Here is a 22,019-nt window from a genome sequence, read left to right as displayed (position 1 = left end):
TATATGTTTGAGCATATTTGTGGAAATATCTATGGTTATTTTTGAACCGTGTCACATCTGATTGTTTTTGTTGATGTTGAACTTGTTTTGTTTAACATCAGAACTTCTGATCATCATCATCCGCTGTTTTCACTGAAGGCCTGTGGTCACATGAAACTTTTATTATTTACTGTACTCTCCTTTTCTTCTGTTTGAGGTTGTGTGTGACTGCACATTTACGACCTTATGGCAGAATACTGACTATACTCTCAAAACATTCAATTTCTCTTCATTCATTCACATCACCCTGGACACAAATGAACAGTAAGAAGAAAACCTGGAAGAAACAATCAGCTCCTCTAGTGCCAAGACAAGAGACTACACTCTATAAATATAATGCTTCAGTATATTGTGTTGTTTTGTTTTTAATTTACTGCTATAGTTGTTTTACATTCATTCTCTTGAGTCATGAGTTTGCCTAATGTAACTGTGTGTGCAGCAGTGGGTCTAGGTGTATGTGAAACTCGGTTCACTCCACCTCGTGTTTGAGAATCACTGAGACATGTTATTACCAGGCTCCCTCCTTTTCATACTAACTATCAAGGCATTTCAGGTTCTCTTCAAAGTCACATGTACTAGTGATTTCTGACTCAGGAAGACGAGCAGGAGGGAATGTACACAGCCCTGGGGAACATCTGTGTTACAATAGAGCATAAACTTATATAAGCATAACATTAACAAATTATTATTTTTATTAAAAAAAGGAGGCTTCAAATTCATTGGCCTGTTGTGTCTTTATTGTCCCAATGGGACTCAGCAAGTGGATCTGATGACAACATGCTGCAACTGCACAGGCAAGTTTTTCACCAAAGTTGCAACTCAAATGTGTTTTTATCAGATAGATTTATCAAAAACAGTTTGCCTTTAGTTATACATTATTAATAATGATAAATGATAATCATCTATGTGAACACACTGATCACGTTGCAAGACACTGATCACATTAATGATTTCTCAAAATAATTATCAACAATGAGCAAGGAGGGAAACAGATATCAGTATTCAGCACTTTAACTTTACTAATCTTAGTAATTGTTAAATTTCCAGATGACACTTGCATCACTACATCTCATAGGAAAAGTGTCCCATTTTCACCATCCATTGACAAACATTTTTAACAAAACATAAATAATATACATTGCACCATGTTTCATAAAGTTATCAATTATGTAATGTTAAAGAAAAATAAGCTTACATATTTTTAAATAAATCTCGGTTGGGTTGTTTGACTTTTTCACCGGTGTCGTGAAAAAAGCCTGTTGTTTCCCCAAAGCTGCGTTTAGCTCTGGGCTTGTTCTGCCCATAGTGTGCGTCCCCGTGGAGAGTGCGCGTCCCCGTGGGGAGTGCGCGTCCCCGTGGGGAGTTAGTGTGGAGCTTTGTGAGACGTAGTGAAGTGTCCCTCCACATTGTGCCGCTTTGCCGTCACCACAGTCGCTCCGCAGATGAGAGACGCGCAGGTTTCTTTTACAGTCTTAAATCGTTGTGAAAGTGATCTCTTTATTTTCTACCATGTTTTGGAGTAAGAAACTGCATTCAGCGCATCCTCACAGCGCAGAGCGGAGCTCTGGTTTTGTCACGCGCACAATACTGACCTTTGAAGTGAGTAGGTCAAAGTTCACCTTAACTTATCTAAACTTCACGTATAATGAACATATGTTTAAGATATTGTCATTTTTAAATCTATATAAACGCAAGGGTGATATAAAAAATAGCAAGGGAATAAAATTACATTTTAGATGCAGCTCATTAGTGAGTTGTGCTATTTTTAGAACCGGTCTGCGGGCGACTCATGTGGGGCTTGGGGGCGACATGGCGCCCGCGGGCACAGGGTTGGTGACCCCTGTCTTAACACATGATTTCAGAGGTGTGAGAGCTCCTCCTCTGGTGACTACAGCAAATAACAGTCTCATGTGTTTTTGTACATCTCTAGATATACTTTGTGTGACTGTGGATACCGAGCACAGTAGTACACTGCAGTGTCTCCAGGCTGCATGTTCTGTCCAGTCAGAGTCACTGTGTTACCGGAAGAAACAGCATTTATACTGAATTTGTTCTTTAGTGAATCTTTGAGGAACAGTGTGGATCCTGCTTGATGATATCCAATCCACTCCAGGCCTTTCCCAGCAGGCTGTCTGATCCATGCTGTCCAGTAGCTGCTCACAGAGTATGAGACAGTACAGGAGAGGGTCAGAGTGTGTCCTGGCTGCACAGTCACAGAGGCTGGCTGTGTCAGTGTCTCACACTTCACACCTGTGGAGGAAACAGTGTGACACATTGAGTGTGATCCAGTCAACAGTCAGCCATATTGAGTCAGTCAAACTCACTGTGTCCAACAGCCAGCAGCAGCAGCACACACACACTCCTCATGGTTGGACTCATGCTGTTCTCATGGAGACACCTCCCTATTTCTGCTTTTATTTCTTTGATCTTTGCATAACTCCACCCATTAAAAAGAAAAAAAAAATGCAATAATTTAAATCTCACAGGCAATCTTCAACTTTGTCGTAGTCATTAATAAAGTTCCTTCCTTTTCACACAGACCATCACACAAGACATTTCAGGCTCTTGTCAAAACCACATGAAGAGATTTGCAAAAAGTGCCATTTGAAAAAGTCACCAGAGGGTTGTAGTTTATTCTAATATTTTCAAAAGTCAAATATATTTTACTGCTATCAAAATATTATTCCCTTCTTGAGAAAATCCAATTTTTCCAATTTTTCAAAATGGAGGTATCTGGTTTTGCAATTCATTTAAAAATGTATATAAAATACATTATAGCTTATTTTGTCCTGACCTATGATATGGTATTACTGAGTCATATTTGCGGAGGGGAGTCAGAAAGGCATCTGGTGAAAGCTAGATAGAATTTTTTTTTTTTTTTTTTTTTTTTGACTGTAGCAACTAAACACATTTTTCATGTGTGACATGGAGCTGTATAATTTCAACACAAAATTAATCATTTTTACACATTTATGAGAGTAAAAATATACAAAAAGATGGACAAGAGTAAGTTGATTGAGGTTCTGGTTACCTTCAGAACATCTGAACATCATCACCAGCCATTTTCATTGGAGTCCTGTGGTCAAAATAACTTTTTCTAATTCACTGTATTGACACATTTTTTCGTACATTCATCTTCTGTCGCTTTCTCCAATTTGATGGTTAATTTTATTATGTTTGAATACTCATTTCCATTATTAATATAAGTTTGTCAAAACTTGAATAATAATTGTATTGTGTTAATACAATGTATTATTGAAAGAGGATGTTGATGCCACGAGTCCAGCTGCAGTTTGTCTAATCACATTAGTGATGAGGAGAGTGTGAGCTCCCCCTCTGGTGTCTACAGTGAATAACATGTAGATATGTTTTTGGAAAGCTTTAGATTTACTTTGACAGTGCCTCCTGAGCACAGTAGTACACTGCAGTGTCTCCAGGCTGCATGTTCTGTCCATTCAGATTCACTGTTTTGGTTGAAGTATCTACATTTAAGATAAGATATGCCTTTATTAGTCCCACAGTGGGAAAATTCCAGTAATGCACCGCACAGTTCAAGAACAGCAGGAAATTGCATGGTAACATGCAATAAAACAAGATAATAGATAATAGCTTAAAATAATTTTAAAATAAACTTAAAAATAAACTAAAAATAGACTTGAATGTAACACACTGTTTCTTATTATGTACAAAAGAGTAACAGTGCATCATATAAACAGAATAAATCTCAGTAAAGTGACTTCAGTAGATTTACATGGTATTCAGTATTGCAAATGGGTATAATTGAATGACACATGTTCAGTGTTAACAGTGTTCATTGTACAGTCTGACAGCAGCAGAAATAGAAATGACCTTAGCCAGGACCCTTTATTTATACTGGACTTCAGTGAATCTTTCCGTCCGTCCAGAACAGTGATGTCCAATCCACTCCAGGCCTTTCCCAGCAAGCTGTCTGATCCAGTGTGTTCTGCAGCTTCTAAAAGAGTATGAGACAGTACAGGAGATGGTGAGAGTGTGTCCTGGCTGCACAGTCACAGAGGCTGGCTGTGTCAGTGTCTCACACTTCACTTGTGTCTTTATTGTCCCAATGGGAGTCAGCAAATGCATCTGATGACAACATGCTGCAACTGCATGGGCAGATTTTTCATCAAAGTTGCATTTCTTAAAAGCTCAAATGTGTCTTTCTGAGATGGATTTATCAAAAACAGTTTAATAGTTTAAATAAAATGACTATGCTCTTTGTAATACAAGTGACTGTGTGAATTTAAAACAAAAAAAAAAACAGAGAACTTAATGCAAATACAACCACAACATTTACAAATACAATCTATTCTGAAAAGAGGAAGTTAACACCTCAAGTCCAGCTGCAGTTTATCAAATCTTAACACATGATTTCAGAGGTGTGAGAGCTCCTCCTCTGGTGACTACAGCAAATAACAGCCTTGTGTGTTTTTGTACATCTTTAGATATACTTTGTGTGACTGTGGATACCGAGCACAGTAGTACACTGCAGTGTCTCCAGGCTGCATGTTCTGTCCAGTCAGAGTCACTGCTTTACTGGAGGAAACGGCATTTATACTGAATTTGGTCTTTAGTGAATCTTTGATGTACAGCGTGGATGCTTCTCGATGATATCCAATCCACTCCAGTGTTTTCCCAGCAGGCTGTCTGATCCATGCTGTGTAATGACCTCCAGATGTAATAGCATAAGACACAGTACAGGAGATGGTGAGAGTGTGTCCTGGCTGCACAGTCACAGAGGCTGGCTGTGTCAGTGTCTCACACTTCACACCTGTGAAGAAAACAGTGTGAAACAGTGAGTGTGATCCAGTCAACAGTCAGCCATATTGAGTCAGTCAAACTCACTGTGTCCAACAGCCAGCAGCAGCAGCACACACACACTCCTCATGGTTGGACTCATGCTGTTCTCATGGAGACAACTCCCTATTTCTGCTTTTATTTCTTTGATCATTTGGTTAACTCCGCCCATTAAAAAAAAAAAATTATGTAATATTTAAAATCTCACTGGCAACATTCAAGTTTGGTATAATCATCAGTGAGGCCAGTTCAGTAAAAGAGACTCCTTCCCTTTCATAAAGGCATCACAGGAGACATTTCAGTCTCTTGTCATTTCTGACTGGGAAAGTGCACAGACTGTGTGGCAGCTGACAGGGAGGGTGATTTTTTGAAATTCAAAAAAATTTGTAAAACTCAATTGATACTTTGCAGTGACATCACACTGGGGGTGTTTTAAATGTATCTCCAATGTTCTTCTTTATAGTCAGATTGTGTAAAATATAACACAGACTAAAGTCTAGTGAAGCCTCAGACAGAGCAGAGCCTACAGTTAGCATCACACTCTCAGTGAATGTTGATGACATCAGCTGCAAAGTATCAGTAGTTGTATTGGGCAGTGAGGATTGGTGTGTTGCACATTTTTTATATAATTTGGAATGAGTTTCACTGTAGGCCGACGTCACATAATGTTTTATTCATTCATTATTTCCCACATTATTTCCCATGTTTGTTGTTGTGTATTTGTAGTCAGTCAAATGGGAATGAGTCCGTGGGCTACTTGCCTGTTTATATTGTATGTTCTTTAATATGAATTGTCCTGTTTATAAAGACATATAACAATGATAAAAAAATACTATGAAAAAATATGGAGTCAGTGAGGTTTCAGTGAAAATACTTTTTATATGTACAATCCCACTGTGTAATGCCACATGAGATACTATTACACATCTGAGAAACCAATAGGAGCGTCATAATAAAAATATATTGATAAAAGGGCAGTGAAAAAGGAAGGTAAGACCACAAGTCCAGCTGCATTTAACACTTACTACACATGTTTGGCACAAATATTTCCCATCATACACTGCCCGCTGGAGGCTGTGCTGGTTTATGTACAGCCTTTTAATAAAGTCAAACCACTGTGTATCCAGCACAGTAGTACACAGCAGAGTCCTCAGGCTGTAGGTTGGACAGTCTGAGAAACACCAAGCTTTTGCCATTGTCTCTGCTGATTTCTATGCGTCCTTGAAAGCTGCTTGCGTAGATCGTCTTACTCGCATCGTAATAAATGAGCCCCAGCCATTCAAACCCTTTTCCTTCAGCTTGTCTGATCCAGTGCATCCCGTAGCTACTAAAGTTAAACCCGGCTCCACTGCAGGAAAGATTGAGAGACTCCTGAGGGGTTTTGAGCACCGGAGAAGAGGGAATGGACTGGAGGATCTGGCAACTCACATCTGACAAATAAAAACAACTTAAATACACACACATTTCACACATATTGGATTTGTGGAGAAATGAACTCACAGGGCAGGGTGAGCGCCCCCATCAGGAGGACCAGTGTGTTCATCATCATCAGACTGTGTTAAAAAGGATGTCTCTGTCACTTAACTACTTCAAAGTTATGGACAATACCGTTTCCTGGACACAACAAGTAGAAGCAAACCTGGAAGAAGCAATCAGCTCCTCTAGTGCCAAGACATGAGACTACACTCTAGAAATATATTGCATCAGCACACGGTGTTGTGTTTTTAATGTTCTGCTGCAGTTGTTTCACATTAATTCACTTGAGTCATGAGTTTGCCTAATGAGGCTGTGTGTACAAGCAGTGTGTCTAGGCGTGTTTCAAAGTTTTAAAGGTTCAATCCACCTTGTGTTTATGAATCACTGTTCTGTTTATGGACATGGTGACACGTGGTGAAAATATCAGTGTTCATAATGCAGAGGTGGCACACAGATGCACTCCTCCTGTGTTCAACTCAATTAACACAGAGGACTGTACCCAGACATGACCCAAGTGCAATGTTTGTGAAGGAATATGCACAATACACACCAAGAGGTTCATTGTGATGTGACTCCCTCCTTTTCATTCTAACTATCACAATTTATTTCAGGTTCTCCTCAAGAGAGAGATGACCCATGTGTTCCCATTTTTAAATAATTTTTTATAAAAGTATAGTACATCCAAGAGTATTTCTGTATTATGACTGACTCACTTTCATTATTAAAGTGCCATGACCATCACTGAGACATGTTAAGTATTACCAAATAGACTCCCTCCTTTTCATAGTAATTATCAGATAAGGCATTTCAGGTGTTCATGAAAATGACATGCACAAGTGATCTCTGTGTTTGCCTGAAAGAAGGAAGATGACGCCACACATCCAGCTGCAATTAAACAGGTCTTAACATATTATTATCTTACTGATGTGAGAGCTCCTCTTCTGGTGGCTATAGTGAATAACACTGGTGTGTTTTTGTACCAGCACAATGTTTATATTTATAAAGAGAATTTAAATTTTCTCCCAATATTTAATCTTGTAGTTTATCTCCACTAATTTTATCATCTATGTGTTCAATTATAATTTTAAAGGCAAACTAAACATCTGTGCCAGAGGTTACTCCATCTACAATCAAACTGGTGATGCTGATTCGCAACACAGAGCCAACGCTTGTGGGCTTGTGGAAAGATAAAACTTCCCAAAACTTTTTAAACTGTCTTGTTAGTAATTAGTTTACAATATTACTATTTACTGATCAATATGCAGCAGCGTACAAATATAGTCTTCAACCATGCTATTTACCTATTTTACAGATCTTACATAACAATAACCATTAATAAATGATGTCAGTGCTGTGAGAGCTCCTCCTCTGGTGACTATAATAAATTATATTCTTTTCTTTATTTCTTTATTTGTTTATTTGATTGGGACAGTGCATGTTAATGACCATACATGACAAAAGCACGAATGTAAACACGCCGGATTGTAGCCATACAGCTAATTTCCATCCGTAGTCCCATGGGTCAGGGTCACAGGGATCAAAAATACAACAACAATAAAATTTACATTAAACAATGATCAGGCCTTAAATACAGTTTTCAACCATACAATCTTACAATCTTAGTCACTTTGCACAAAACTCCATTAACATTCACTCAGCTCATTATCCAGACCCACATGCAGCATACAATACTAAAACGGTCCATAAAGGATACACAATATATAATAAAGAGCCTCTCACCTAGTGTGTGCAAGTTTGGTTTGCCCAGAGCCAGTTTTTCAGTTGAGCCTTAAATGAATTATATGTTGGGCACTCCCTCAGAGTTAAAGGGAGGCTATTCCACAGGTTCCCACCTCAGACAGACAGGACCATCTGACCAAAGGTGGTACGTCTGTGGGGTATGACCATATCTCCTCTGGCGGAGGCTCGTGTGGTTCTTTGTGTGTTTTCTTTACTCTTGATAAATTCTTTTATTGGTGGAGGAGCGAGAGAATGCAGAACTTTATAGATCAAACATGCTGATTTTAGATTGATCGTGTTTTGAAAATGCAGTAATTTATATTTGTACCGAATATGGCAGTGGTGATGTGACAATGGTTTTTTTGTCCAGTGTTTTTAAAGCTTTTTTGTAGAGGCTCTCTATGATTTTCAGAGATGTGGGGCATGCGAGTGACCATGTAGTGAGACAGTAATCAATATGTGAGATGATCATGGAGTAAAAATACATTTTAGCTGCTTGCAGTGTTAAGTTATTTCCACACAAGAGTTTTTGTACAGCTCTAGATATACTTTGTTTGACTGTGTCTCACGAGCATAGTAGCACACTGCAGTGTCTCGAGGCTGCATGTTCTGTCCACTCAGTGTCACTGTGTCACTGTGTTAAGTGTATAAATTTATACTGAACTTGTTGATCAGAGTTTCTTTGATATACATCCTGCATGGTGACCTTCAATCCACTCCAGGCCTTTCCCAGCAGGCTGTCTGAGCCAGTGTGTTCTGCAGCTACTAAGAGAGTATGAGACAATACAGGAGAAGGTGAGAGTGTGCACTGGCTGCACAGTCACAGAGGCTGGCTGTGTCAGTGTCTCACACTTCACACCTGTGGAGGAAACAGTGTGAAACAGTGTGTGTGACTCAGTCAACATCCATCCATCCATCCATCCATTTTCTTCCGCTTATCCGGGGCCGGGTCGCGGGGGCAGCAGTCTAAGCAGGGACTCCCAGACTTCCCTCACCCCGGACACGTCCTCCAGCTCCTCCGGTGGGACCCCAAGGCGTTCCCAGGCCAGCCGAGAGACATAGTCCCTCCAGCGTGTCCTGGGCCTCCTCCCGGTGGGACATGCCCAGAACACCTCCCTAGGGAGGCGTCCAGGAGGCATCCTGAGCAGATGCCCGAGCCACCTCAGCTGGTTCCTCTCAACGTGTAGGAGCAGCGGCTCTACTCCGAGCTCCTCCCGTGTGACCGAGCTCTTCACCCTATCCCTAAGGGTGCGCCCGGCCACTCTGCGGAGGAAGCCCATTTCAGCCGCTTGTATCCGCGATCTTGTCCTTTCGGTCATTACCCAGAACTCATGACCATAGGTGAGGGTAGGAACGTAGACTGACCAGTAAATCGAGAGCTTCGCCTTCCGGCTCAGCTCCTTCTTTACCACAACGGACCGATACAGCGACCGCATCACTGCAGACGCTGCACCGATCCGCCTGTCAATCTCCCGCTCCATCCTTCCCTCACTCGTGAACAAGATCCCGAGATACTTGAACTCCTCCACTTGGGGCAGAGACTCACCACCCACCCGGAGAGAGCAAACCACCTTTTTCCAGTCGAGAACCATGGCCTCAGATTTGGAGGAGCTGATTCTCATCCCAGCCGCTTCACACTCGGCTGCAAACCGCCCCAGTGCCTGCTGCAGGTCCTGGCTCGAAGAAGCCATCAGGACAACATCATCTGCAAACAGCAGAGATGAAATCCTGTGGTTCCCAAACCAGGCCCCCTCCGGCCCCTGGCTGCGCCTAGAAATTCTGTCCATAAATATAATGAACAGAACCGGTGACAAAGGGCAGCCCTGGCGGAGTCCATCATGCACCGGGAACAGGTCTGACTTACTGCCGGCAATGCGAACACAGCTCCTGCTCTGGTCATACAGGGACCGGACAGCCCTTAGCAAAGAGCCCCGGACCCCATACTCCCAGAGCACCCCCCAAAGGACACCACGAGGGACACGGTCGAATGCCTTCTCCAGATCCACAAAACACATGTGGACTGGTTGGGCATACTCCCATGAGCCCTCGAGGACCCGATGGAGAGTATAGAGCTGGTCCAGTGTTCCACGACCAGGACGAAAACCACACTGCTCCTCCTGAATCCGAGGTTCGACTATCGGTCAGATTCTCCTCTCCAGTACCCTGGAATAGACCTTACCGGGAAGGCTGAGGAGTGTGATTCCTCTGTAATTGGAACACACCCTCCGGTCCCCCTTCGTATACAGAGGGACCACCACCCCGGTCTGCCATTCCACAGGTACTGTCCCCGACCGCCACGCGATGTTGCAGAGACGTGTCAGCCAAGACAGCCCCACAACATCCCGAGACTTGAGGTACTCAGGACGGATCTCGTCCACCCCCGGAGCCTTGCCACCGAGGAGCTTGCCAACCACCTCAGTGACTTCAGCCAGGGTGATGGACGAGTCCGCCTCTGGGTCCCCAGTTTCTGCTTCCTCCTCGGAAGACGTGACAGTGGGATTGAGGAGATCCTCAAAGTATTCCTTCCACCGCCCGACAACATCCCCAGTCGAGGTCAGCAGCTCTCCCCCCGCACTGTAAACAGTGTTGGTGAAGCACTGCTTCCCCCTCCTGAGGCGTCGGACGGTTTGCCAGAATCTCTTTGAGGCCGTCCGATAGTCCTTCTCCATGGTCTCCCCGAACTCCTCCCAACCCCAAGTTTTTGCCTCTGTGACTGCCCGAGCCGCGGCACGCTTGGCCCGCCAGTACTCATCAGCTGCCTCAGGAGTCCCACGAGCCAACAAGGCTTGATAGGACTCCTTCTTCAGCTTGACGGCATCCCTTACTTCCGGTGTCCACCACCGGGTTCGGGGATTGCCGCCGCGACAAGCACCGCAGACCTTACGACCACAGCTACGAGCAGCCGCATCGACAATAGAGGTGGAGAACATGGCCCACTCGGAGTCCATGTCTCCAACCTCCCTCGGGATCAGGGAGAAGCTCTCCCGGAGGTGGGAGTTGAAGACCCCCCTGACAGAGGGCTCTGCCAGACGTTCCCAGCAGACCCTCACAATGCGCTTGGGCCTGCCATGTCTGTCCGGCTTCCTCCTCCGCCAGCGGATCCAACTCACCACCAGGTGGTGATCAGTTGACAACTCAGCCCCTCTCTTCACCCGAGTGTCCAAGACACGCGGTCGGAGGTCAGATGACACGACAACAAAGTCGATTATCGACCTCCGACCTAGAGTGTCCTGGTGCCACGTGCACCGATGGACACCCTTGTGCTCGAACATGGTGTTTGTTATGGACAAGCTGTGACTAGCACAGAAGTCCAATAACAAAACACCGCTCGGGTTCAGATCGGGGAGGCGTTCCTCCCAATCACACCCCTCCAAGTGTCACTGTCGTTACCCACATGGGCGTTGAAGTCCCCCAGGAGAACAACGGAGTCCCCGGTTGGTGCACTGTCTAGTACCCCTCCCAGGGACTCCAAGAAGGCCGGGTACTCTGCACTGCTGTTTGGCCCGTAGGCCGACACAACAGTGAGAGACCTGTACCCGACCTGAAGGCGCAGGGACGCGACCCTCTTGTTCACCGGAGTGATCCCCAACACGCAGCGGCTGAGCTGTGAGGCAATGAGCAAGCCCACATCAGCCCGCCGCCGCTCCCCGCGGGCAACGCCAGAGAAATGGAGAGTCCAACCCCTCTCAAGAAGTTGAGTTCCAGAGCCCAAGCTGTGCGTGGAGGTGAGGCCGACTATATCTAGCCGGTAACGCTCAACCTCCCGCACAAGCTCAGGCTCCTTCCCCCCCAGCGAGGTGACATTCCATGTCCCCAGCTAGTCTCCATGTCCGGAGATCCGGTCGTCGAGGTCCCCGCCTTCGACTGCCACCTGGATCTCTCTGCACCCGCCCCGCATGGCTCCTCCCGCAGGTGGTGGGTCCACGGGAGGACGGCCCCACGTCGTTCCTTCGGGCTGGGCCCGACCGGGCCCCGTGGGGAAAGGCCCGGCCACCAGGCCGAGCACCCACCCCAGGCCTGGCTCCAGGGTGGGGCCCCGGTAACGCCAGTCCGGGCGACGTAACTGGCCTTGATCTTTTCCTCTTCATGTTTGGCTTCTGAACCGCTCTTAGTCAGACCCATCTCCCAAGACCTGTTTGCCATGGGTGACCCTACCAGGGGCATGAAGCCCCCGACAACATAGCTCCCAGGATCATTCGGGTGCTCAAACCCCTCCACCACGTTAAGGTGGCGGTTCGGGGAGGGGAAGTCAACAGTCAACAGTCGGCCATATTGAGTCAGTCAAACTCACTGAGTCCAACAGTAGCAGCACACACACACTCCTCATGCTGTTATCATTGGGACAACTCCTTTTTTCTGTTTTTATTTCTTTGATTCATTTGCATAACTCCACCCATTAAAAAAACACAGACCATCACACAAGATATTTCAGTCTCTTATCAAAACCACTTGAAGAAATTTGCAAAAACAGATAATTGCAATATAACACTCATCGCAGGGTTGCAGTTTATTCTAATATTTTCAAAAGCCAAATATATTTTACTGCTATCAAAATATTGTTCCTTTCTTGATCAAATCCACTTTACATTATTGTCATTGATAATATCTCTAGAAAATGGTACATTTTTGGAGACATCTGATTTGGCAATGCAACTCTTCACATTTACAAGTGATTTCTGACTGATTTTGGAGAAGAGCAGGGGGGAAAGTGCACAGTCCTGGGGTGCTACAGAGTTGATTGTTGGACTGTTCATAATGGCCTTATTCAGTTGCACATGCACAACATGGAAGAATAGTTGGATTTTTAAATATAACATAGATACTAGTTTCATTTGTCCTGACCTGTGATATGGTATTATTAATTAATTCATTTCAATTTCATATTTTAATTAAAACAAATTTCAAATGTGGTATGGGCTGCATAATTTCAACACAAAATCGCCATATATACACATACACTGTATAATAAATATGCAAAAGTTACAAAAGAGGAAGGTGACACCACACACCAGTTGCCGTTACACAACCTTTAGAAAATGATTTCAATGTTGTGAGAGCTCCTCCTCTGGTAGTTAAAGTGAATAACAGCCTGATGTGTTTTTGTACAGCTCTAGATATACTTTGTGTGACTGTGGATACCGAGCACAGTAGTACACAGCAGTGTCTCCAGGCTGCATGTTCTGTCCATTCAGAGTCACTTTGTTGCTGGAGGAATGCTCTATACTGAATTTGTTGTTCAGTGAAGGTTTAATTGTAGCTGTACATCCTGCACAATTATATCCAATCCACTCCATTGGTTTCCCAGCAGGCTGTCTGATCCATGCAGTGTAGTAGCCAGTGTATGAGACAGTACAGGAGATGGTGAGAGTGTGTCCTGGCTGCACAGTCACAGAGGCTGGCTGTGTCAGTGTCTCACACTTCACACCTGTGGAGGAGAGAGCACAATATTTAGGATCAAACTGTGCTGTTTAGTTGTACCAGAGTTTACTGATGTGAACAGAGACTTACAGGATCCAGCTGCCAGCAGCAGCAGAAGAGCTACAGACAACATCATCAGTGTGGAGTGCACTGTCACACTCTCACATGGGCCTTATATAGACACACAGGAGGACAGCAGGAGTTTGTATTCAAACTAACAGGGAGGGTCATTTGTGAGAAACTAAAAATAAAATATATGTTTGAGCATATTTGTGAAAATATCTGTGGTTATTTTTGAACCGTGTCACATCTGATTGTTTTTGTTGGTGTTGAACATGTTTTGTTTAACATCAGAACTTCTGATCATCATCATCAGCTGTTTTCACTGAAGGCCTGTGATCACATGAAGCTTTTATTAATTTTCCTGTACTCTCTTTTTCTTCTGTTTGAGGTTGTGTGTGACTGCACATTTTCGACCTTATGGAAGTATACTGACTATACTCTCAAAACATTCAATTTCTCTTCATTCATTCACAACAACCTGGACACAAAGAGGAAAACTTGGAAGAATCTTGGAAGAAACAATCAGCTCCTCTAGTGCCAAGACAAGAGACTACACTCTATAAATATAATGCTTCAGTATATTGTGTTGTTTTGTTTTTAATGTACTGCTATAGTTGGTTTATATTTATTCACTCATATTTATTCACTCAAGCATATATGCTTGCATAAGCATAACAAAAACAAATTATAATAATTATTATTAAAGTAGGAGGTTTCAGATTCATTGACCTGTTGTGTCTTTATTGTCCCAATGGGAGTCAGCAAATGCATCTGATGGCAACATGCTGCAACTGCACAGGCAGGTTTTTCAGCAAAGTTGCATTTCTTAAAAGCTCAAATGTGCCTTTGTCAGATGGATTTATCAAAGACAGTTTAAAAAGTTTAAATAAAATGCATATGCTCTTTGTAATACAAGTGACAGTGTGAATTTAAAACAAAACAGAGAACTTAATGCAAATACAACCACAACATTTTCAAATATTGTATTTATATTCTGAAAAGAGGAAGTTGACACCTCAGGTCCAGCTGCAGTTTATCAAATCTTAACACATGATTTCAGAGGTGTGAGAGCTCCTCCTCTGGTGACTACAGCAAATAACAGCCTCATGTGTTTTTGTACATCTCTAGATATACTTTGTGTGACTGTGGATACCGAGCACAGTAGTACACTGCAGCGTCTCCAGGCTGCATGTTCTGTCCAGTCAGAGTCACTGTGTTACCGGAGGAAACAGCATTTATGCTGAATTTGTTCTTTAGTGAATCTTTGAGGTACAGTGTGGATCCTGCTAGATGATATCCAATCCACTCCAGTGCTTTCCCAGCAGGCTGTCCAGTAGCTGCTCACAGAGTATGAGACAGTACAGGAGATGGTGAGAGTGTGTCCTGGCTGCACAGTCACAGAGGCTGGTTGTGTCAGTGTCTCACACTTCACACCTGTGGAGGAAACAGTGTGAAACAGTGAGTGTGATCCAGTCAACAGTCAGCCATATTGAGTCAGTCAAACTCACTGGCTGTGTCTCAATTCGCCCACCTGGTCTTAGAATCACCATTGGAAGGGCGGTACGAAGGGCAGTGACGTAATTTCCGGCGCGACAAGGGCTGTCCCATTTCAACCCACCCTACTGAATGCGGCCGACAAACCTGCCCTTCCCTTTGCACCGTTTCTATGGAGATCAGACGTAACCGAAGCCTGCATCCGTGCACACTTCACGCACTTCTATATCCCGTCATGCACCGCGTCTACGCAAAAAAGGGAAGAAAATGGAGTCCACTGCGCAATATACGTTCAAATGTTCGTACTGGTTTACCTCATCTACAACAGAGCGACATGAAACTGTTAAATCTGAATAAAGATCTGTACAGTGTGTTTGATGATTAAAAAGGAGTTACATGGAATAAAGGAATGTGCAGTTATTGCTAGACAATAAGAAGACATTTTTATCATTAAAAATTATTACTGCAATAAGAATAATGTAAGAATGTTCGTTTCTATTGTAAGCGTCAAAGACCAAGAGACTGAAACGTAAAGTCAGAAGGGTTTAATGAGTTCTACACAGGTAATGTGAACAATGAAGCAACGGACTCTGAGGAAAGGACAGAACAGAGTCCTGAGACGTGCACAAAATCTTCATGTGTTCCGGTACATTCCATAGGTCTGCGCCCCTCGTGGGCATGTGTCATTTACCTTCGTGTTAGTAAATCAAGATACTAGCTTGATGTAGCGCTGCACTGCTAGAAAATACCTTATAATAATCAGATGAAAAGAACTGGCACGGCATAGAAGGGAAACTGTGCCCTCTACTGTTATTAAAGTGGTGTAGACACTGGACAAAATACCGAACCATTAAACTGCAATATCCCACTATATGTACAACTAATCAGTGTTCTCTGGTTTATAGACTATGAATGTAGAAATTATATTGTTACCTCTGTCTCTGTTATTACGTTTTCACAAGGTATATTTTGTTTAAGTTATGAAGTAGCTACAATTGAGTAAAAAAATCACCTCGAACGTTATATTTGCCTATTGATATTCAATCTAAAAAAAATGAAACGGCTGCGAAGACGACATCTTGACTTTTTTTCTATTAAATAATAAATCATTAAAAATAACGTACATAATGTACGTATCGTACGCTCAAAGACAGCGGTGGAAGTGCGGTCCGTGGTGTGGGCCTGTCCCACTTCAGCAAGACGGCTACACTGAGGAGGGCAGATTCTCGACCGGAACCTTCAAACTACACTTTTGAAGAGTACTTCGTAAGGACCCTTGAAGGGTGCATTTGGCGAATTGAGACACAGCCACTGTGTCCGACAGCCAGCAGCAGCAGCACACACACACTCCTCATGGTTGGACTCATGCTGTTCTCATGGAGACAACTCCCTATTTCTGCTTTTGTTTCTTTGATCATTTGGTTAACTCCGCCCATAAAAAAAAAAAAAAAAAAAAAATGAAATATTTTAAATCTCACTGGCAACATTCAAGTTTGGTATAATCATCAGTGAGGCCAGTTCAGTAAAAGAGACTCCTTCCCTTTCATAAAGGCATCACAGGAGACATTTCAGTCGCTTGTCATTTCTGACTGGGAAAGTGCACAGACTGTGTGGCGGCTGACAGGGAGGGTGATTTTTTGAAATTCAAAAAAATTAGTAAAACTCAATTGATACTTTGCAGTGACATCACACTGGGGGTGTTTTAAATGTATCTCCAATGTTCTTCTTTATAGTCAGATTGTGTAAAAATAAAGCTCAGATTAAAGTCTAATAAAGCCTCAGACAGAGCAGAGCCTACAGTTAGCATCACACTCTCAGTGAATGTTGATGACATCAGCTGCAAAGTATCAGTAGTTGTATTGGGCAGTGAGGATTGGTGTGTTGCACATTTTTTTATATAATTTGGAATGAGTTTCACTGTAGGCTGACGTCACATAATGTTTTATTCATTCATTATTTCCCACATTATTTCCCATGTTTGTTGTTGTGTATTTGTAGTCAGTCAAATGGGAATGAGTCCGTGGGCTACTTGCCTGTTTATATTGTATGTTCTTTAATATGAATTGTCCTGTTTATAAAGAAATATAACAATGATAAAAAATACTATGAAAAAATATGGAGTCAGTGAGGTTTCAGTGAAAATACTTTTTATATGTACAATCCCACTGTGTAATGCCACATGAGATACTATTACACATCTGAGAAACCAATAGGAGCGTCATAATAAAAATATATTGATAAAAGGGCAGTGAAAAAGGAAGGTAAAACCACAAGTCCAGCTGCCTGTAACATTTACTACACATGTTTGGCAGAAATATTTCCCATCATACACTGCCCCCTGGAGGCTGTGCTGGTTTATGTACAGCCTTTTAATAAAGTCAAACCACTGTGTATCCAGCACAGTAGTACACAGCAGAGTCCTTAGGTTGCAGGTTGGACAGTCTGAGAAACACCAAGCTTTTGCCATTGTCTCTGCTGATTTCTATGCGTCCTTGAAAGCTGCTTGCGTAGATCGTCTTACTCGCATCGTAATAAATGAGCCCCAGCCATTCCAACCCTTTTCCTTCAGCTTGTCTGATCCAGTGCATCCCGTAGCTACTAAAGTTAAACCCGGCTCCACTGCAGGAAAGATTGAGAGACTCCTGAGGGGTTTTGAGCACCGGAGAAGAGGGAATGGACTGGAGGATCTGGCAACTCACATCTGACAAATAAAAACAAGTTAAATGCACACACAATTCACACATATTGGATTTGTGGAGAAATGAACTCACAGGGCAGGGTGAGCGCCCCCATCAGGAGGACCAGTGTGTTCATCATCATCAGACTGTGTTAAAAAGGATGTCTCTGTCACTTTATAACAGTAGACTCTAAGGAAACAATATTTACATGGGGCTGTGGAGAGGAGGGGTTTGTGAGGTTACTTCAAAGTTATGGACAATACCGTTTCCTGGACACAACAATTAGAAGCAAACCTGGAAGAAACAATCAGCTCCTCTAGTGCCAAGACATGAGACTACACTCTAGAAATATATTGCATCAGCACACGGTGTTGTGTTTTTAATGTTCTGCTGCAGTTGTTTCACATTAATTCACTTGAGTCATGGGTTTGCCTAATGAGGCTGTGTGTACAAGCAGTGTGTCTAGGCGTGTTTCAAAGTTTCAAAGGTTCAATCCACCTTGTGTTTGTGAATCGCTGTTCTGTTTATGGACATAGTGACACGTGGTGAAAATATCAGTGTTCATAATGCAGAGGTGGCACACAGATGCACTCCTCCTGTGTTCAACTCAATTAACACAGAGGACTGTACCCAGACATGACCATTATAAATTGTTTGTGATGGAATTGATATCATGTTTGCCATAACTATCACTGAGACATGTAAGTATCACCAAACACACTCACTCCTTTTCATTCTAACTATCACAAGTTATTTCAGGTTCTCCTCAAAGTCAAACATGTAACCTTCTCTACAGCTATGATCTTGTACAGGTTCACTCTCCCACGACAATCCTTGTTTTTCATTAATTCACTTCAGGCATTAATAATTTGTTAAATGCAGCTGTATGTCCCGACATGAAAATATCAGTGTTCTTAATGCTGCAGTGGCACAAGGACTCCTACTGTGTTTGTGTCTAAAACAACTGTATTACCATGGACTTTAATGACATTTATGCACTGTACAGAGCAGGAGAAGAATCCAGTAAATGCAGATAAAATAATGGATGAATGGTATAATATTTCAGATAACTTGACGTGTTGTCTCTTTGTTCCTCCATTAGGCATTAGTAAGTGCATCTGGTGTAACAACTCCTGAAAGACAGTGGGCAGGTTAAATGTGTCTTTGCCAGTTAGATTTACCAAAGGCAATTTAACGTAAACAAAATGCATATCTTCTTTGAAACATGTAAAACAATGTTATACAATTCTGTAGAGATACCACTATATGCAAAAACACCATTTACAAATACAATATATTATTATAAGAGGAAGATGACACCACACATCCAGCTGCAGTTAAACAAGTCTCTGAATAACAATGATGTGTTTTTGTACAGCTCTAGCTATACTTTGTGTGACTGTGGTGCTCTGGCACAGTAGTACACTGCAGTGTCTCCAGGCTGCATGGTCTGTCCATTCAGAGTCACTGTGTTACTGGAGGGATGCTCTATACTGAATTTGTTCTTCAGTGAATCTTTCATTGTAGCTGTACATCCTGCACAATTGTGTCCAATCCACTCCATTGGTTTCCCAGCAGGCTGTCTGATCCATGCAGTGCTGTAGCCGGTGTAGGAGAGAGTACAGGAGATGGTGAGAGTGTGTCCTGGCTGCACAGTCACAGAGGCTGGCTGTGTCAGTGTCTCACACTTCACACCTGTGGAGGACAGAGCACAATATTGAGGTTCAAACTGTGCTGTTTAGTTGTACCAGAGTTTACTGATGTGAACAGAGACTTACAGGATCCAGCTGCCAGCAGCAGCAGAAGAGCAACAGACAACATCATCAGTGTGGAGTGCACTGTCACACTCTCACATGGGCCTTATATAGACACACAGGAGCACAGCAGGAGTTTGTATTCAAAATAACAGGGAGGGTCATTTGTGAGAAACTAAAAAGAAAATATATGTTTGAGCATATTTGTGGAAATATCTATGGTTATTTTTGAACTGTGTCACATCTGATTGTTTTTGTTGGTGTTGAACTTGTTTTGTTTAACATCAGAACTTCTGATCATCATCATCAGCTGTTTTCACTGAAGACCTGTGGTCACATGAAACTTTTATTATTTACTGTACTCTCCTTTTCTTCTGTTTGAGGTTGTGTGTGACTGCACATTTACGACCTTATGGCAGTATACTGACTATACTCTCAAAACATTCAATTTCTCACCCTGGACACAAATGAACAGTAAGAAGAGAACCTGGAAGAAACAATCAGCTCCTCTAGTGCCAAGACAAGAGACTACACTCTATAAATATAATGCTTCAGTATATTGTGTTGTTTTGTTTTTAATTTACTGCTATGGTTGTTTTACATTCATTCACTCAAGCACACATGCTTGCATAAGCATAACAAAAACAATTTCTTATTTTTAAAATAGGAGGTTTCAGATTCATTGACCTGTTGTGTTTTTATTGTCTCAATGGGAGTCAGCAAATGCATCTGTTGACAACATGCTGCAACTGCACAGGCAAATTTTTCACCTTCTGCTTTTATTTATTTGATCCATTTGCATAACTCCACCCATTAAAAAGAAAAAAACAAACAAACAAACATTTATGCAGGAATTTAAATCTCACGGGCAATCTTCAAGTTTGTCAATTAACTTAATATTTTGTTGCACAACCTTTTGAGGCAGTCACTGCAAACAAATGATACATGTAACTGTCAATGAGACTTCTGCACCTCTCAGCAGGTATTTTGGCCCACTTTGGCCTTTTCAAGATGACATGTTTCTTTAGCTTGATATGCTTAATTTTTCCATCTGTGAACATAGAGCTCATGTGCCTTGGCAAAAAAGTTCCATTCTTGTCTAATCTGTCTACAGGACATTCTCCGAGAAGGTTTGTGGCTTCTGGGGGAATGTCCTTTGTACCGAAGGGTACCAACAATTTTGTGTTTTATCTGATATTTTTTTCAAATGCAGTATGGGGCTGTATAATTCCAATACAAAATTCATCATTGTTTCACATCTGTGAAAGAAGGAAAGTGATACCACAGACTTGTCATTACTCAACTTTTGGCAAATGATGTTAGTGGTGTGAGGGCTCCTCCTCTGGTGCTTATAGTGAATAACAATCTGATGAGTTTTGGTACAGCTCTAGATATACTTTGTGTGACTGTGGCTCCCGAGCACAGTAGTACACTGCAGTGTCTCCAGGCTGCATGTTCTGTCCAGTCAGAGTCACTGTTTTGGTTGAAGAATCTACATTTATACTGAACTTGTTCTTCAGTGAATCTTTCCGTGCTCCAGTACATCCAGAACAGTGATAACCGATCCACTCCAGGCTTTGTCCAGCAGGCTGTCTGACCCAGTGGGTAGATGTGCCAACAGAGTATGAGACAGTACAGGAGATGGTGAGAGTGTGTCCTGGCTGCACAGTCACAGAGGCTGGTTGTGTCAGTGTCTCACACTTCACACCTGTGGAGGAGAGAGCACAATATTGAGGAGGATCAAACTGTGCTGTTTAGTTGTACCAGAGTTTACTGATGTGAACAGAGACTTACAGGATCCAGCTGCCAGCAGCAGCAGAAGAGCTACAGACAACATCATCAGTGTGGAGTGCACTGTCACACTCTCACATGGGCCTTATATAGACACACAGGAGCACAGCAGGAGTTTGTATTCAAACTAACAGGGAGGAGCATTTATTAGAAATCCAAAAATTACTTTAGAGCAAAAATATTAATATTGGGGATTGGTGAAGGCAAGTTTTGCATGTTTTTGTCTAACTTGGGATGAGCTTCTTTCTTCCTGACTCCTGGTCACTGTAGGCACGAGGTAAAGTAATGTTTCTTTAATCATTCATCTTTTCCCACAAACACCTGTTTATTATGTATTTCCATCATCTCTCCACAATAAAAAGGTTTTCTTCAAATACTTGTTCACCCACAGTTTTTTCCAATTATAATTAAAGAAAAAAAGAGGAGCCAGTCTGTTCAAATATGTGCAGTGAACCAAACGGCGCAGGGGAGAGATCATGGTGTGCAGAAATGGATATACCAAACTGGTGTACTGTGTCCGTGCTGAACCAAGGGGTGAGACATGGTGGTTAAACTTTCCTGATGGGTCCCACTCACTCTTTCATGTTTGCAGACTCTGTCAAGGAAATACATTCAAATCTTAGTACAGTTCTTGCACTCTTGTAGATAAACAGTCATGCTAACAACTTGCTTTGTGGAAACCAGCCTTATATTGACCTTAATTTTAAATAAAGCAAACACAACCATGCATTTACAAAGACTGCATTTAAAG

General features: G+C 42.5%; 6 gene segments (V, D, J or C); all 6 read right to left on the bottom strand.

Annotated features, from left to right (window-relative positions):
* Positions 1-1,945: 1,945 nt before the first annotated feature.
* On the bottom strand, positions 1,946-2,406 carry LOC129456469 (immunoglobulin heavy variable 3-48-like). The segment is given in 2 exon segments: positions 1,946-2,289; positions 2,364-2,406. Coding segments are annotated over 2 exon segments (387 nt in total).
* Positions 2,407-5,961: 3,555 nt separating this feature from the next.
* On the bottom strand, positions 5,962-6,428 carry LOC117374569 (immunoglobulin heavy variable 3-33-like). The segment is given in 2 exon segments: positions 5,962-6,284; positions 6,355-6,428. Coding segments are annotated over 2 exon segments (372 nt in total).
* Positions 6,429-13,142: 6,714 nt separating this feature from the next.
* LOC129456467 (immunoglobulin heavy variable 4-59-like) lies at positions 13,143-13,621 on the bottom strand. The segment is given in 2 exon segments: positions 13,143-13,495; positions 13,579-13,621. Coding segments are annotated over 2 exon segments (396 nt in total).
* A 3,802-nt stretch (positions 13,622-17,423) lies between these two features.
* LOC117374747 (immunoglobulin heavy variable 3-33-like) lies at positions 17,424-17,956 on the bottom strand. The segment is given in 2 exon segments: positions 17,424-17,746; positions 17,817-17,956. Coding segments are annotated over 2 exon segments (372 nt in total).
* Positions 17,957-19,107: 1,151 nt separating this feature from the next.
* Positions 19,108-19,544, bottom strand: LOC117374746 (immunoglobulin heavy variable 2-26-like). The segment is given in 2 exon segments: positions 19,108-19,418; positions 19,502-19,544. Coding segments are annotated over 2 exon segments (354 nt in total).
* A 1,282-nt stretch (positions 19,545-20,826) lies between these two features.
* Positions 20,827-21,314, bottom strand: LOC117374742 (immunoglobulin heavy variable 2-26-like). The segment is given in 2 exon segments: positions 20,827-21,185; positions 21,272-21,314. Coding segments are annotated over 2 exon segments (402 nt in total).
* Positions 21,315-22,019: the final 705 nt, after the last annotated feature.

This window comes from Periophthalmus magnuspinnatus, chromosome 8 (assembly GCF_009829125.3).
Source record: "Periophthalmus magnuspinnatus isolate fPerMag1 chromosome 8, fPerMag1.2.pri, whole genome shotgun sequence".
NCBI classification, from domain to species: Eukaryota; Metazoa; Chordata; class Actinopteri; order Gobiiformes; family Gobiidae; genus Periophthalmus; species Periophthalmus magnuspinnatus.
Note: the sequence above shows the minus strand (reverse complement) of the source record. Positions and strands in the feature narration are given on the sequence as shown.